The sequence below is a fragment of the Capsella rubella genome, unplaced genomic scaffold (assembly GCF_000375325.1).
Source record: "Capsella rubella cultivar Monte Gargano unplaced genomic scaffold, Caprub1_0 scaffold_7, whole genome shotgun sequence".
In the NCBI taxonomy this organism is placed as follows: domain Eukaryota; kingdom Viridiplantae; phylum Streptophyta; class Magnoliopsida; order Brassicales; family Brassicaceae; genus Capsella; species Capsella rubella.
Genome location: NW_006238917.1, coordinates 12,978,846 through 12,996,719, shown reverse-complemented (window position 1 = coordinate 12,996,719; position 17,874 = coordinate 12,978,846). Strand labels below are relative to the sequence as shown.

The 17,874-nt window shown below is 33.5% G+C and overlaps 1 protein-coding gene and 1 pseudogene across 1 annotated transcript; both read left to right on the top strand.

Annotated features, from left to right (window-relative positions):
- Positions 1-17,874, top strand: part of LOC17880133 — a 38,235-nt pseudogene that overhangs the window by 8,642 nt on the left and 11,719 nt on the right.
- Positions 704-1,474, top strand: LOC17877992 (defensin-like protein 82). Its single transcript, XM_006284842.2, has 3 exons — positions 704-741; positions 934-1,023; positions 1,246-1,474. The coding sequence occupies exons 2-3, from the start codon at positions 945-947 to the stop codon at positions 1,431-1,433; spliced, it is 267 nt and encodes an 88-aa protein (XP_006284904.1). The 5' UTR covers positions 704-741; positions 934-944; the 3' UTR covers positions 1,434-1,474.

Here is a 17,874-nt window from a genome sequence, read left to right as displayed (position 1 = left end):
GTGTTTTTTTGGTTAAAAATAAATATTATATTTTAAAAATAAATACAAAATGGAACAATAAAGAGAGTGAAACCTTACTTTTATATATATGATTTTAAATAATTTTCCACCAATAAGGCTTATAAAATTTGTTGTATGATATATGATTAAGTCCTATCATTTTCTTTGCCATTTAATTATAACTTATAGTGTAATTAAATTTTGTATTGAATGATTGTCATAAACATTTATTTATTTATTTATTTTGTTGAATGATATATGATTAAGTCCTTTCATTTTCTTTGCCATTTTATTATAACTTATATTGTAATTAAATTTTGTATTGAATGATTGTCATAAACATTTTTTATTTTTTTAAAATTAAAACCTTAAATATTTTTCCACCAATAAGGAGAGAGTGAAACCTTACTTTTATATATATGATTAATTTCAAAATATGGAAATAATGAATATTAATTTGGTCAATAATATAGAAAATAACATATGGAATCTAGATAAGTTATAAAACCTTTGACCAAAGTTCTAGTCTATATTTAATTATATTACAGAAAGTTCATTATTAATATTCATTATTTTCAAAATATGGAATATCATTAAATTTACATATTTACAATTATATCATTATATATCTATCTATATATATATATATATATATATATATATATATATATTTATATGTTTATGTATATAAATCTAGAAAAGACCAGTACAAACAGAATAAATATATCATATAGAAGAAAGGTAAATCAAATTATTAATATGTCAAATACCATAAGTTAAAGATTTATGTCGAAGGACATTATATATTTTTATGTTCCAAATTTTGTAATGTGAAATATAATTTTGAATCAAACTTTCTTAAGGGATTGTTTTTTTTTTAATGTGAAACTTGAAGGAAATTCTTAAGAGATTTTGTTTTATGTTTTTTTTCAGAAACATACATAATGGCAACCAAGAAATTTTCATCTCTTATATTACCTTTATTGATGGTTCTTACTCTTGTCCTATTGCCCATCATATCAGGTAACAAAATTATTTATTCAATGCCGTTTTGTCTTAATTTTTATGATTGGAGTATCTCGAATAGTTTCGTCAAAGTTAGTGGACTCAATCCACCGGAAAAAAATAAATCTTTTGAACTCAAGATAATTGTATTAGTTTTTGTCATCAATACTAAATTTTAAAATTAAAATATTTATGTACTTAGATTATTGCAATTTTTTTGTTTATAAACATATATAACAGGAAAACGTAGGCCATGTCAGGATTGGCGATATGGATGCAGCAGCAGAGTTGCATGTAATGCAAAATGCTTATCGCTGGGCTACAAAGGAGGAGATTGTGTAATGTTTGCATTTCCTGTGTGTTGTTGCAAAATCAATCAACAATTGCAAGATGATACGCCTACTTCTAGTCCTAACATGGCAGATTGATATTTAATTAACTATACTTAAATAAATGAATAAAACTATATATTTAAACATTAATTTCTAATATTATGGCAATTATCAATACTATTAAAGTAAAAGCGATTTAACCCTGAAGCCAACAAAAACATTACATTTTCGTATTAATACTATAGTCTAAAAAATCTTTAAAATGTTGCCAAATAACTCAAAATATGGATAAACGTGCGGATCTTTTCACCCGCTAATCGTACCCGGAAATTAAATGTTTTAATCTTAGCCGTTCCTTTATAAGTGTAAGCTTCTATTCCTCACCGTCTGATTTTCTGGCCATAAATTTGATGTTTTGATCTCAGTCGTTCATTGTAAGAGGAAGCTTCTAATCCTCACCGTTTAAATTAATAAATAACCATACAATTGTTTGGGCTTTAGTTATAATTTTTGGCCAGGTAAGAACTTATAAGCGCAACACATACATGGCCCTATATTCCTATAATCTAATGGATTTTAATCTCAACACTAAAATCATATATTCTCAATATGGTTGCTAACGAATACTAATATCTTAAATTAAGGAATAGATACCATAACTACCCTATTATTGATGAGCACAATATACTATTTTTTATTTTTATCCTAAACCATAACAAACTTTGTAAGAAAGTTTATTTTATTTCTTATTTTGAATATATTCGTAATAAAATAAAATAAAATTCGCTAATCTTGAAGGGATTCGAAATCTTCTCTAACCTAAATTTCAATGACGATATCATAACACTATAAATAAACCAATTCTTATTTATACCTATCATAACTAAACGATTAACTAAAACTAGAGAAACATAAGATGTTAGCCGCTACACTCCCATCATTTCTCTTAATGCGCTAAAACCATACAAAGTTAATTGGCGTATTCAAGTGAAGGTTTTGCATCGTTGGAAGCAGTATTCCACCAAAATTGGTGAAACAAACGAGATGTTTTTGGTCGACATTTATGAAAGTTACAATTATAACAATTGTTCATTATAATAGTATTGATTTTAATTAAATAAGTTTGATACTAAAGTTTATTTGCTTTGAATTTTTCATTGGGTCATAAGATTCCTGCTAACGTCAAAAATGAGCATATAAAAAAAGTTTGAAATTTTTTTAATCCCAAATTCTTGGATCATTATTTCTATTTTTGGTTTAACTCCTTTTTATGGTGCATTGAAAATATTGGACATAAATTTTAAGATTGGTTTCATGTCGAAAACAATTGTCACCGCTTCTGAAAACATTTCTGATGATAGGTTTCTTCAATTGGCCAATTATGATGACGTTCTTAATGGGAAACAAAACATGATTTATTTCTTCGGTTAGTTATGTTTTTATTAGTTTTAAATCAAATTAAATGTTTAGTTAAAATCTATAGCTAATTTTCATTACTTTTCACATGCAAGACTTTTTGGGCCAAGTCAATGATTGTGGTGAGATTCAAGATATTCCTACTTCTACTAAGCCTACCAAGAAGATCGACTTTCACTTGAGAAACAAAGAGTAAGCTTACAAATTTTCAAGTTTAAATTAACAATTCATGAAAATACTTGGTAGGAAATTTCTATTATTTTCAAATATTAATTATTCGCTATAATAGGGGTACTCGGGTGTTATGTACACTGTGGGGAAAATTTTCTGAATCACTAAGTCAAGCATGTCAAGAATCGACGGATGGTATTGTATTTTGTTTGATACGATTTGCCAAAGTCAATGTTTTCAACGGTAACATAACAATTTACGTGACATATGGTTTTACATCAAAATATATCATGTATATAGACTAAAAGACTTTCGCAATTACAATCATATATATTTATTCACTACTTCAGATGTTTGGAGTGTTTCTAATTCTTATGACTCATCACAATTGCTTACTAATATGGCCATACCTATGTTTGAAGACACTAAGAAAAGGTATGTTTCCGAAAAAGATTAATATTAGTAATTATCTACTCGATAAATGTTACAACTAATATCATTTTATTTTGAATATTATGTAAACAGCCTTACCAGTGATGGTGTGGAATTGACGGTCGTGGTTAACTTACAGACAACTGTCTTTTTTGGTCGTACTGAAAAAGAAGACATGGTTGAGTATCCTATCATGACTATTGAGGAACTGTTGCAAGCAACTGAGGTGGTTTCATATTTTTGTTTACTTATTTTAAGAAGATGTTTTATCTTACAATCCATTCCACTCACATGTCCTTTTACACGATTTTAGGTAGGATCGTGTCGCACTCTTTGTACGGTTAAAGAAAATGATACCGACTATTCTTGGTTCTATTATGCATGTCAAAAATGCAACAAAAAACCATCAAGGAGGATGTCATTAAGCTGGAAGATGTTAAAACAAAATCTATACCAAAATTCTGGTGTGAGGTCTGTAAAAATTACGCTAAAGGCGTCTCTCCAAAGTGAGTTTTTTTAAAACAAAATCTTTTTATATTCTGATGAAAGTTGATTCATTTTATTTAGTATTGATATGTGTTGTCATTTTCATATAATAAGGTTCTGGATCCACCTTAATGTCATGGACCATACTGGTGACACAAGAATTATGTTGTTTGACAGTTTTGCTAAAGAAATAGTTGGGACGGCTGCAACTGAAATCATATCTAAAGGGTCATTTGATCTGGTATATTATTTATTATTATTATACTAAATAAGAATTTCATCAGAATACATTACTAACTCAATGATTATATAGTTTGAAGATCCCACAGATTTGCCAGATCCGATCAAAGCTTTAGTTGGGAAATCATTTGATTTCCTTCTTTGCATCGCGCCCAAACATATTCATGGTAAATGTGACATTTATAGGATTGCACAAGTTTCTGATGGGAAAATTTCATCAGTCCCTGAAATTTCCTTATCAGATACATATGTTGATCAATCATCATTTTACTCGGCTGATCAGGTTAATAGTTTTAAAATGTTTATTTATCAATAATAAGGATTAGGATTTATATATCATCTCTCACATATTTAAATTTTATAAGGGTTCTCTGATGATAAGCGATGGTGCTGAGACCTCTGAAGTTGGTATCTCTACTTCCTCAACTCCATCATCAAAAAGGGATTCGAATAACCTGGAAGAAGGAGATGTCCAGTCATCAACATCCAAAAAGCAATGTTCGAAGATGGGTGGACTAGATGATGTCAAAGTTGCTACAAAGGATGAGAAGGAAAAACATAAACTTGACTAATTTTCTGTCTCGGTTTTACAAACATTCTAAGCTTTTTTTATTCTTTTCTTTCAGAACTATTTCCTTGTTTGGTTTAATTTATTTAGTTTGGATTATCTATTGCTTTTATATATTTTGATCGGTTTTAATATTTTTTAATTTTTTAAAGTAATGGGTTTAACTGAAATTAAACCAAAAACGTAGGCCCAAGATTAGCCCAAATTTTTATATGATTAGATTATACAATTATTACATAAAATGGGTTAAAATAACATACAAAGGAAAAAACCAAGTTCCAATAAATGTTTTGCATAGGAAAAATAATATTACTCATGATTATCATTACTCTATCCTATACATAGATCAGCTTTTCGATTGAATACATCTTTTAAAAATTCACAATTGACGAAAAATCATGAGGAGAATAATTGAAAATTGTAGTTATGTAGTGTAATTTGTATTTCTTTGTAAATCCTCATTACTGAATACATCATTTTATGATATATTACTATTATACTTACCAAATATTCTTATGTTTTGAAAATCACTTTCATGCACACCCTTATATATATTTATCAGACATCTCATAGATCATTGAAAAAATTAAACTGATATAAACTTATCTTACATATGTATACCAAATAGTCAACATTTATACAAAAGCTAAAGTCTATGATGTGATTGATATGGAAACTAGAAGACACTAATATCTTTTATATTGATCTCAATTGACTCTAAAATCTTATATAATAAAACAAGGTTTCTTCTAACTTTGCCTCACAAAGCGACATTTTTGACTCTATATTCTTGACATGTGTCACTTTTATTAATTTCTAATTTAACATTTTTAAATTATGTATTTGTGATATTGTATTGTAAGTTATAAGATATGTATTGTTTGATTTTTTTAAAAGTGTCATTGTTGCAAAAAAATATTTTCCCTAATTTTAGTTTCAATTTAAATTAAATATCATATAAGGTAAACATAAAATGGAGTAGTTAAAAAAAATTTTCTTTGTATTCAAAGAAAATTGGTATGAGTTTTTTTCCTTAAGATTTAAAGTTCAAAAATCACATAAAAATTTCCTCCTCCTTTTAAAGTATTTTTCTTAAAGTTACTAATATGGGTAATAAATTATTTATAACATAGTTTCAATTTAAATTAAATATCATATAAGCTAAACATAAAATGGAGTAGTTAAAATGTTTTTCTTTGTATTCAAAGAAAATTGATATGAGTTTTTTTCCTTAAGATTTAAAGTTCAAAAATCACATAAATATTTCCTCCTCCTTTTAAAGTATTTTACCTAAAGTTACTAATATAGGTAATAAATTATTTATAACATATTTTCATAATTTTTGAAAACTAAGTTTATAATAAAATAATAAAAGAGATTTTTTTTTTTACTTTAGCATGGTGAAATCTATGGTAAATAATGAAATTAAAGAAATTTTGATTGTTTTCAGTATAATAAATTAGTACGTCTAAAATATTTAAATAAAGTAACTATTTAACCAAAAAATATTCTATTAGTTAATTTACTATTATTTAATTTAGAAAACAAAAATTATTTAATTTACTATTATTAAACAGTTAAGAGAGGAAACACAGTCTAATAGAATATAATTCATGAAATTTAATCAAAAAATAATTATCATATTATTCAGAAATTATATATATAAAAAGAAAGTTTCACTCTCTTCTTATTGGTTCACTTGGCATGTAACTTAAAAAGAATATTATGTATTATCATATATATATATGATTCACAATTTAATATAAAACGGAAAAACAAATAAAACACAAAACACATTTAGTCATAAACATTAAACTCACACTTTAATATAAAAACTGAAATAATATAAATTTGCATTAACTATATTTTACATTGAATTTTTCAGCAGACAATAAATTATAATTAATTCCCATAATTCTTTTTGTGAAATTGTAACTACCATCACCTCTCTTCCTATATATTCTCATTTTCTCAGTTACCATTCCCTCATTCTCCATCCTCTAATTCTCTATCTCAATTATTATCTCAATTTTTTTTTTTGGTATGAGTTTTAGAAAACAATTAAAATATTCTTTTATAAAAGCTCAATTGTAAAAAAAAAAAAAATAGAGACTATATGGTATACATCTTATGTTATTATAATTTTTGTATTTTGAAAATTCATCTCTATTTTATTTTCTATCCATCTATCCAATTTCAAAAATACCTCTGTTTAAATATTAAAAATTATAAAATTTTATATAGTTTATAATAACTACTACTGAGAGATTCCATACAAATATTTTAAAATGATTTAAATGGTTTTAAATCATTTTTATAAGTTGTATAAGGTTTTTAAATGTTTTTAAAAGGGTTTTAAGGTTTTTAAAAGGTTTTTAAAAGGTTTTTAAAAGGTTATATGATCATAGTACAATAGAAGAACTTTACATTGACCACTATTTTTGTATCTAAACATACAAAGAAATCAAAACTTTGGTAGATAAATTAGAGAACTTACCTGGTACTAACCTAATATATCTTCTTTCAAATTTTAATATTTTCCATTTCTTCACTAAAATTTTGTTTTTTTATTATTTTCATTATTGTCCTATAATTTATCTATGTATAAATTCCCAAGATGTTATTGTTACATTAGTTTAATTTTCATTTAAATTGAGATGTATTATTTTTTCTCGGAAATCGTGGTAGAGAGCAAAGCGGCTATGGTAAATTATATGTGTCTTTTCTTTTTAATTAACATAACCTATTTTTAAGAATACATATGCTTTAGTTTTTTATTTTATATGTAATTAATATTAGGCTATTTTGATGCTCTGGATTAATATAAGGTTGTTGACAAAACAAAAATTGAAATATTAATGTGTCATTATATAATATTATCCTATATGAAATATTAGAAGATACGATTTTTTGAAAGACCGAAGAAAAAAGTAATCAACATTTCATAAGCAATGACTGCTAGTGCTTTTTACTTTTATTTAGTTCAACAGAACAAATATATAATCTTACAACTATATGATCCTTACAATTAATAGCACTTAGTCAAAAGATTGTATTTTGGGTTTATGTTAGATTTCTATAGCTGCATTGTTGATGTTGGTCAAGTAAAAGAAGAGGATTTTACTAATAGTAAAAATGAGACAACTTCAAGGATCAATGGATTAGTAATAAAATTGATCAATGGGAGGTTAGTTTTGTAGTAACTTGTTGATAACCTTATATTTTTATACTCTTAAGCATATGTTTTGTGCATTATTTGCATGATTAGGTCTCTACTTCTTAGGGTTTCTAGTCCCTTTGCATTATATTTCGCATCTAGGATCTTTAGCATAGGGATTTGCATATCATCTGCATTTTAGAGCAAAAACAGGTACACTCGGACACTGCAAAGCATGGACCCGATCGAGTGTGTGCAGCCCGACCAAGCGAGCACGATCGAGCACCCGGACTCACAAGAGGAAGCTGAACACGGACGAGCCGAGAGAGGACCCGAACGGGCCCAACAAGCACCCGACCGAGCTCTCTTTAAACCGACTTTGTAATTTGTCTTTTGGTGTTTTAGGGCTTCCTGCCCTTAGTATAAATAGACCCCTTGGGTCATTAAGCTAAAAAACGAGTTTTCATAAGGGTTTTTCTCTGTAGCCACCAAACATTTCCAGAAACTTGTAATATTTATATCTTTTGATTTATTGAGAATTTGGAGTTGTTTCTTTACAATATCTTGCTCCTTAGATCATTATCTATCTATTTATGCAAGATTCAAAGATTTCTGGGTTTGTGTTCTTCATGATGAACTCCAGATCTGAGTAGTCTTTCTAGGGTTTATAGGATGGGTTAGGTGATGAGGAATCTTAGTTTCTAGGGTTGCATAAGTATAGATTTAGTTAGATACCTTCTGGATTAGGAGATCTTAATGCTATCTTAGCATTAACCATGTGGGATTAGATCTTAGACATTCCAGCACTCAAAAAGTGTTCAAATGGAATGTCTGACTAACTAATGCCAGAGATCTATTTACTTACCCAAGAGATTAGTTGTTAAGGAGTAAATTGACATTAATGAGCTTGTTCTTTATGCCTATTTGATTTTCTGATTCTCGAGATGGAAAGGGAACCTCAGTATCAACTAATTCTAGGAAGACCATTTCTAGCCTCAGCAGGGGTTAACGCGAGGAAATTGTGATGTTGAAGAAGAAGAAAGACATCTTGACTTCTAGGAAAGCAAAGAGGGTATTTACTTTGAAGAAGAGACATGCTGCAAGGAAGAGGTATCAGATACATTGGTCATTGGCATTGGAGAGAATCGTTGAACCTCTCCATTGTTCAACCACTTCGTGAGGACTATACCAAGTCAAGCTTAGCGACTATAAACAAGCTCACTTGGGAGGAAGTCCCAATGGTATCCCTGTACATATTTCTTTACGTTTTTTTAAAAAAATTTGATGTTCTTTTTAGTTTGATGTGTTTTCAGGTTTGAATGTGAGTGAAGAAAGGTGTTATTGGGTCAAGATAAGGGAAGAAGAAGTCAATTTGAGCCTTAAAAGCCCAATTTCACAAGCCCATTCGGTCGAGTCAACACCCACACGGTCGGATCAACACGATTCGATCGGGTCAATCTCGACCGTCCGATCGAGTCAATCTGAGCCACCCGATCGGGTTCATCTCAGCCGTCCGATCGGGTCAAAGGTAACGGTCGGGTCAATGGTCAGCTCGATCTGAAATTTAAATTTTGAACCAAGCCCGACCAAAAACGCTCCTCTTTCAGATTCTTGTCCCCTCTCACCCTCTTAATAACACCTAAACTCGACCAAAAACTCTCTCACTCTCTCATTTTGCTAAAAATTCATTTATCTCTCTAGAATTCTCTCTTCCTTCTCTCTAGATTCTTGGTTGATAGAATTTCTGGGTTTGATTTCGTTTGCCCCTTGTTTCTCTCATTCTCTGGTTTGTTGATAAACTTGCTTTCGATTCTTCACATTTTCTGGGTTTGTTTGTGTAATTGAACCTTGTGTTCTTATTTTCTGGGTTTATTCTCAAGAATGTTCTTGGTGTTCTTATTTTTTGGGTTACTAACCTATTAAATTTGAGTTTTGAGTTTCCCATTCCCAGAAAAATAAAGATGTCGTCAAGGATTCCTCAACCCAGAAGGAAGAGCCACTCAAGATCACAACGAGAAGCTCATCACAGCCAATCCGCTGAAGACATTGCAAGAAATTTCTTGACAATCCAAGCCACGGGAACCGGACTCGATCGGGTCAGAAGCATAAGAAGAGAAGCCCGAGCACGAACCCGATCACCCGATCGGGATAGTCGATCGGGTCAGATCCACCCGATTTCCAGAGAAGAAGTTTCGATGGGGAAGAAACCTGCAAAGAGGATGTTGATGAACCGATGGTGGATATGGAGCCTAGGAGGGTAGTTGCTCCAAGGAAGACCAAGAACTTGCCCCCTCCAGAAGAGCTTTATGCAATGTTTAAGCGCCAAAAGTTTGTTGGAACTCGCTATCCTCACCGGCAAACGATGAAGGAGCTGGCATAGCAAGAGATGTCGAGTTTCTGTTCCAGAAAAGCGGCCTTGGCTCATTCATGACCAAAAACTTGGAAACCTACGACGAGGAGACGTGCTACGTGTTAGCTTCACTTCAGCTCCATTTCTACGAGGATGAAACCGAGTTTCACTCAGATGAGTGCCTTAGATACATCACCTTCAGCGTGAGGGGCATTACCTATTCTCTCACGGTTAAGGAAGTTGAGAACCTCTATGGGTTCTTGCAAGCAAGCGGGATGAGCCAAGATGTTCTTAAGGAGGAGATCAAGTCTGTTTGGAAAACAATTGGAGATGGGGAGGAGTACACCTCTTCGAAATCCAAGAGCGCCCAAATCCGAAACCCAGCTGTGAGGTATTTCCATAAGTCCTTGGCTAGTACGATTTTTGCTAGAAAGGAAACCAGGAATGTGAATGAGAGTGAGATCCAGCTCATACATATAGCACTGAGTGGTGTATTGCCAAGTACTAGTGATGGTAGAGGACTAGTAGGAGATAGAAAGGATGGTAGCATGGTCTCGGTTCTGTTAGACCAGCTGATGTATTGCAAGGATTGGGTATTAAAGGCTGTTAGGAGAGGTGTGCAAGGAGATTTCAGTATTGGTGGACTAGTCACCCCGTTATTGGTAGCTTGTGATGTTGAATTACGGGAGAAAGTCTACAACGCTCGCTGGATTGACATTGACACTTTAACAAGGACGCACTTCCTTGATAGTGAGCGTCCCAACGGGTTTTACCTTTATAAGTTCACTCACCCTTCACTTGGAGCAGCAAGAAATGTATTACCTAACACCGAGCTTACAAAGATCAGATTGGGCGCTAATATCGACTTTTGGCCACCCGTCTCAGCGTTATATGACCCGAGCTCAGTCCAAGATCCAGTTCCTAGCTTCGAGCCAGTCCAACAAACCAATTGATAACCCCATATTTTACCCAATTTAGGCATACTTTTATTGCATGTTTTTCATAGTTTGAGTCTTGTTTCATATGCATTAGAGTTTCTTTTCCTTCATTTTGCACTCTTAGGTTGTTTTTGCATTAGCATTGCATATTTTGTGAAGTTCGAGCATTATTAGTTGTTTTGGAGCTCTAAAAGAGAAAGAAGGTATTGTTTTCATTTTTGGGACTAAACAAGAGAATTGGAAGCATAAAGAATGAAAAAAGGAGGCACTCGACCAGCCAACTCGACCGCGTCAACAATCATCTGACCGGATGCAGTATACGTCCCTACAAGATTGACTCGAATGAAGATCTTGACTTGGGTTTTAGCTTCCGAAGTCTTCCTCAAACCTGTTGGAAATTGAGTTATCTTTCCACTTCCGGTGATTTGAAGCCAATCCGAGTTGCGGTTCAAGAGTTATCACTGTTTTAGTGAAAGTATATACATCCAGATTGAAGACAGAAGCTGACCCGACCAAGCCACTATCTGACCCGATCGGATGGAGTGAATTACCAGATTTTCTGTTTTAGGGCTTTCTGCCTTTAGTATAAATAGACCTTTTAGGTCATTAAGCCAAAAACGAGTTTTCATTAGGGTTTTTCTCTGTACCACCAAACATTTCCAGAAACTTGTAATCTTTATATCTTTTGATCTATTGAGAATTTGAGTTGTTTCTTTACAATATCTTGCTCCTTATATCATTATCTATCTAGTTATGAAAGATTCAAGGATTTCTGGGTTTGTGTTCTTCATGATGAACTCCAGATCTGAGTAGTCTATCTAGGGTTTATAGGATGTGTTAGGTGATGAGGAATCTTAGTTTCTAGGGTTACTTAAGTATAGATTTAAGTAGATAACTTCTGAATTAGGAGATCTTAATGCTATCTTAGCATTAACCACGCAGGATTAGATCTTAGACATTCCAGCACTCAAAAAGTGTTCAAATGGAATGTCTGATCAACTCATGCCAGAGATCTATTTGCTTACCCAAGAGATTGGTTGTTAAGGAGTAAATTGACATTAATGAGCTTGTTCTTTATGCCTATTTATAGTATGTTTCATCAATGAAAGTGCTATAGATTTGATAATCTTTGCCAAGAGATTGGACTGATTAGGTTAAGTGGTTCATTCTCTAGGATTAGATCTATCTGATCATGTTAAGCATCCCAAAGATACTAAGAGGATTCATCACCCCATTAGCCCATCCTGAAGACCCTTTGTTTATCTGATTGATTCTCTGTTTTATTTACTGCTTTAAATTATGCTTCTTTAGTTACTTTATTGCTTTTGAGTTTGTTAAACCAACCCCTGAACTGATTGGTTTGACTTGATTAGATCTGTTTTATCTTAATTGTTTGCAATTCATTCATCTGGATCGATACCTCTTATGCTGCAACGCTAAAGGGAATTAAACTCCAAGGGTACAAAAATACCTGTTTCAATTTGGCACGCTGCCATTTGGATGTTAATTGTTCCATTTAGGATCCCAGTTTTATCTAGATAAAGTTCGTTTACTTTCTTTCCTATTCACTTACTGATTTCTACCTTTGCTGCTTGTCTGTTTTGAACCTCTGGTACACAACTACTCGAGCCCGACCAACCAACCCGATCGACTTATACCAAACCAGATCGAGTCTGCTCTCAACTCGACCGTGTCTCACCTCTGCTCATGAATCCGGTGGACCATTTCATGATGAATTTCCACTACAAGCACCACCCAATGCAAGTCACTTCACCTTCTTATCAGTTTCAAGATGTCTATCATCAACCTTTCGCTCCACAACATGATTTTCAACATCCAGCACCTAGGATAGCCACTGCTAAAGATTTTCAGTTGAAGAACATGTTGCAGCAATTTCTACAGCTGCAAGCTGATGATCAATTGGAAATGACTAGGATGTTCGATGAGCTCTCCAACTATATGACTTCCTCATTCAATGATCTGTCCCAAAAGTTTGACGCTTTAAGCAACATGATCATGTATTTATAAGCCAAGGAGTTTGCACCTCAACAAGCTATTCAACCTCAACAACACTCCCAAGCACGGGACGTCCAAGCAATTGTCAACAAAATCCTACAAAGTCAAACCGACAGCGATCAACAATACAGCAAACTACTGATGGAGTTCCGCAACGAAATGACTCAATCTTTCACCGCGCTAACTGATAAGTTCACTAACCTCTCCCAACGTATTCTCAAACTAGAGGAGCAAGCAACTACTGCATCCCCGTCCACACACTGTACCAAACCGCATAATCCAACACCGAACAAATTTGCCAATGTCCTTATCCTCCGTAGTGGCCGTGTTCTACCACCTCGTGAAGGAGTCCAACCAATCCCTGCGGATAGTGATGAACAGGAGGGGGATAATTTCTGTCGAAATGAGTTTCAGGCTGCAAAAATAACACAAGGGAATAGACCCGACCAACCCACCCGGTCGGACACTGGAGTGACTGACAGTGTCAAGATCAGAACAGTTGAAAAGCAAGTTTTATCAAAGCAGAAGGAACCACACTACATCCCTCCAACCTACAAGCCTCCATTGCCATTCCCTGGAAAATTTAAGAAAAAAATCAAGGAGGAGTATAGAGGAATACTCAATAAGTTTAAAGGGACTGAACTAAAAGTGGCTTTGTTAGATGCTTTTGCCAATATTCCTTCCTACAACGTGATCCTGAAAGAGGTACTAATGGAAAGGAATCAAGTGAAGAAGGCTGCTCAGGAAAAATCTAAGGAAGATGAGAGAAAAAAAGCACTTAGCCATGAGTGTAATGCCATCATCAAGAAGAAGATTGTCCCAAAGAAGCTAGAAGATCCCGATGAAAATGTTCGAATGCCAAAAGGAATAATGGAGGATGTTCCAGTAAAGCTTAGTGAGATAGAGGTACCAACTGTCTTAGTTGTTTTGGAAATGGACAAAGAGCCTCAAGATCCATTGATCATTCGAAGACCATTCTTAGCTACTGCTGGAGCAATAATAGATGTTAGGAGAGGGATAATTGACCTCAATTTGGGTGTCAACTTCAAGATGAAGAATCACATCAAGAATGCTATAAGGAAGCAAATAATTGATACCGAGACCTTCTGGAATGAAGAAAGCAATCATCACACTAAGACATCAGTTTCTAAGGGTGTAAATGGGAATAGCACAAATTTTTTGGAAACAAATGAAGGCAGCTTAAGGGGAGCTCGACCTCGTCAATCGATTTCCCACTCGAGTCCCCACTTGAGTCAAGTTCCACCTCGTCCTATGTGTCTAGACTTACTCCCCAAGCCTCTCCAACTGCTTGAGTCAATGAAGCCTACATCTGGTGGTTTATCAATATTTCAATCTGTCAACGTTCAAGAGGATCCAGTGAGGGAGTTAACACCTACAATGAAGGAGATGAGTGAGCAAATCAATAAGCTCGAGGGGCATTACAGTAGTTCTTCTCCAAAGAAATCCAGAGAAGGTCTACGTCTAAGGGAGAGGAGTAGTTCTTTTGGCATTGATCCAGGAATAAGCGGAGAAATGCAATTTCAAACTTCTTTGGGTTTAAGAAAAGGAGCATAGGGAGCAGATACTTCTAGCGCGACCGGGTTCGTTAACCTGACCCGACCGGGTCAGTGAAATTGACCCGACCACGCCAGCACCGTTAGCCAAATCCGGGTAACTCTATCACTTTTCTTTGTACATACCAGTTTACATTTTGTTTTTTGTTGCTTTTTGATTCCTCAATCTTTCTTCATATTTTTATTACACAAGGGACTGTGTAATTTAAGTTTGGGGGAAGATTTGGGATATGCATTATACATGTTTTCTGTTTTCTTATTTCGAATTTTTAGCATCTAGTCTTGCATTCATCTATGTGCATCAAAAACCCCTAAAAATTTGAAAAATTATCAGAAAATCCTTTAAAAAACAGAGTGTTCATATAGTTGCATTTGCATATTAGTCTTGCTTTAAGGTTGTTGCATTTAGGATCATTGCATTAGCATAGGGGATTATGATGATTATAACCAAAGAACTTGCTGTTTCATTAGATTTAACACCAATGCCCTCGTTCATAGTTGTTTAATGCTTTCATTTGAGCTTGAAATGAGATCGCACCATTCTTTGATCGCATGATTTGAATTCTAGTGTAAACTGAAGCTTGCTTTGATATGATGCCATCCTTTACTTATAAGAACCTTAACTTGAATTGATAATTATCTGGTTGTGATTTGTTTTAAACTCATGGATACCTTGTATACATATTTGGATATTCTTTCCCTCTTTTTACCACTCTCTTGTTGATCCAAGTAGCTGGTCATAACCTTGACCAATTAACCACACCCTAAAAACCTTAACCTTTCCTTCAAGCCTTTGTTTTAATTCTGAGTGGAAGGCCTTTTGGGATTGAGCTTTAAGAGAACGTGTTAGGTTTGAGCCGACAGGAATAGGGTCTTGAATAGTTCTGATTTGCATTTTTTGGATCCGATATGACTAGGATGGATTCTACTTGGGTTTTGGGATTATTTGGGATGGTGAAAAGAAAAGAAAAGAAAAGGGGAATAAGTTGAGTCTTTAGGAGAGTAAAAGTTTCAGAAAAGGTCAGGGTTCTAGTGAAAGATAAGTGGGGAATGCAAAGAATAGAAAAGAAATGGTTCTGGTTTTTAAAAGAAAGAGAGAAAAGTGTGAAGATAACAAAATGCTTTTATGTCTTAAGTATTAAGAAGAAAGAGAACCATAGTGTTTATAAAGAAAAGCCCCTATCCACTAGTTCATCATAAGAAACTCTTACTTAGACTTAGAACAAAAAGGGAAATTGGGATGAAAAGAGTTAAATGGTAGAATAGGATCATATGGGTTTAGATGATTAGGATATCACTTGGGTACTTTGGGTAGTCAAGATTTTATTCCTGTATGCATTTATTGGTCCTTACCTTTAGCATTCTCCCAAAAGCTCAATCTTGTTCATAGAGAGATCCCAGCACTTAAACGATTAAACCCTCACCAAAAGGAGACTCTCTTTATCTCTTAAACCTTTTACTTGCCTAGCCAAATGAGTTTAAATTCAAATTCACATCCAGATTCACTGTTGCTACTTAATGAATGTTAAAAAGGAAGGCTGACTTGATTGCTTGTCTAGGTTATGTGGCTGATGACATCTTGTGTTGAAATAGGAATGGCTAAAGTCTTCAGAGTACAGCCTTTTGATTTGTATTCTAGAATTACAAACTAGGACATTGATTTTAAACTCTTTTGCAGCAAGTTTTGGTTCTGAATCCTCACCTTCAAACCTCTCTTCCAACTTTGAATTTGCTTGAGGCCAAGCAAAGAATAAGTTTGGGGGAGTTGATAACCCCATATTTTACCCAATTTAGGCATAATTTTATTGCATGTTTTTCATAGTTTGAGTCTTGTTTCATATGCATTAGAGTTTCTTTTTCTTCATTTTGCACTCTTAGGTTGTTTTTGCATTAGCATTGCATATTTTGTGAAGTTCGAGCATTATTAGGTGTTTTGGAGCTCTAAAAGAGAGAGAAGGTGTTGTTTTAATTTTTGAGACTAAACAAGAGAATCGGAAGCATAAAGAATGAAAAAAGGATGCACTCGACCAGCCAACTCGACCGCGTCAACAATCATCCGATCGGATGCAGTATACGTCCCTCAAAGATCGTCTCGAATGAAGATCTTGAGTTGAGTTTTAGCTTCCAAAGTCTTCATAAAACATGTTGGAAATTTAGTTATCTTTCCACTGCCGGTGATTTGAAGCCAATCTGAGTTGCGGTTCAAGAGTTACTACTGTTTTAGTGAAGGTATATACATCCAGATTGAAGACTGAAGCTGACTCGACCAAGCCACTATCTGACCCGATCGGATGGAGTGAATTACCAGATTTTCAACTAAGCAATGGACCCGACCGAGTCTTGGATGGACCCGAACGAGCCCAACATGTACCCGACCGAGCTCACCTCAAACCGACTTTGTAATTTGTCTTTTTCTGTTTTAGGGCTTCCTGCCTTTAGTATAAATAGACCTCTTAGGTCATTAAGCCAAAAACGAGTTTTCATTAGGGTTTTTCTCTGAAGCCACCAAACACTTACAGAAACTTGTAATCTTTATATCTTTTGATCTATTGAAAATTTGGAGTTGTTTCTTTACAATATCTTGCTCCTTAGATCATTATCTATCTAGTTATGAAAGATTCAAGGATTTCTGGGTTTGTGTTCTTCATGATGAACTCCAGATCTGAGTAGTCTTTCTAGGGTTTATAGGATGGGTTAGGTGATGAGAAATCTTAGTTTCTAGGGTTGCTTAAGTATATATTTAGGTAGATACCTTATGGATTAGGAGATCTTAATGCTATCTTAGCATTAACCATGCAAGATTAGATCTTAGACATTCTAGCACTCAAAAAGTGTTCAAATGGAATGTCTAATCAACTAATGCCAGAGATCTATTTGCTTACCCAAGAGATTGATTGTTAAGGAGTAGATTGACGTTAATGAGCTTGTTCTTTATGCCTATTTATAGTATGTTTCATCAATGAAAGTTGAGATTAGGAACTGCTATAGATTTGATAATCTTTGCCAAGAGATTGGACTGATTAGGTTAAGTGGTTCATTGTCTAGGATTAGATCTATCTGAGCATGTTAAGCATCCCAAAGATACTAAGAGGATTCATCACCCCATTAGCCCATCCTTAAGACCCTTTGTTTATCTGATTGATTCTCTGTTTTATTTACTGCTTTAAATTCTGCTTCTTTAGTTACTTT

Excerpts from the sequence above, each read along its gene's own strand:
- LOC17877992 (XM_006284842.2), top strand. The coding sequence starts at position 945 with ATGGCAACCAAGAAATTTTCATCTCTTATATTACCTTTATTGATGGTT. Across the intron at positions 1,024-1,245 it reads CCTATTGCCCATCATATCAG|GAAAACGTAGGCCATGTCAG; the intron begins GTAACAAAATTA and ends CATATATAACAG.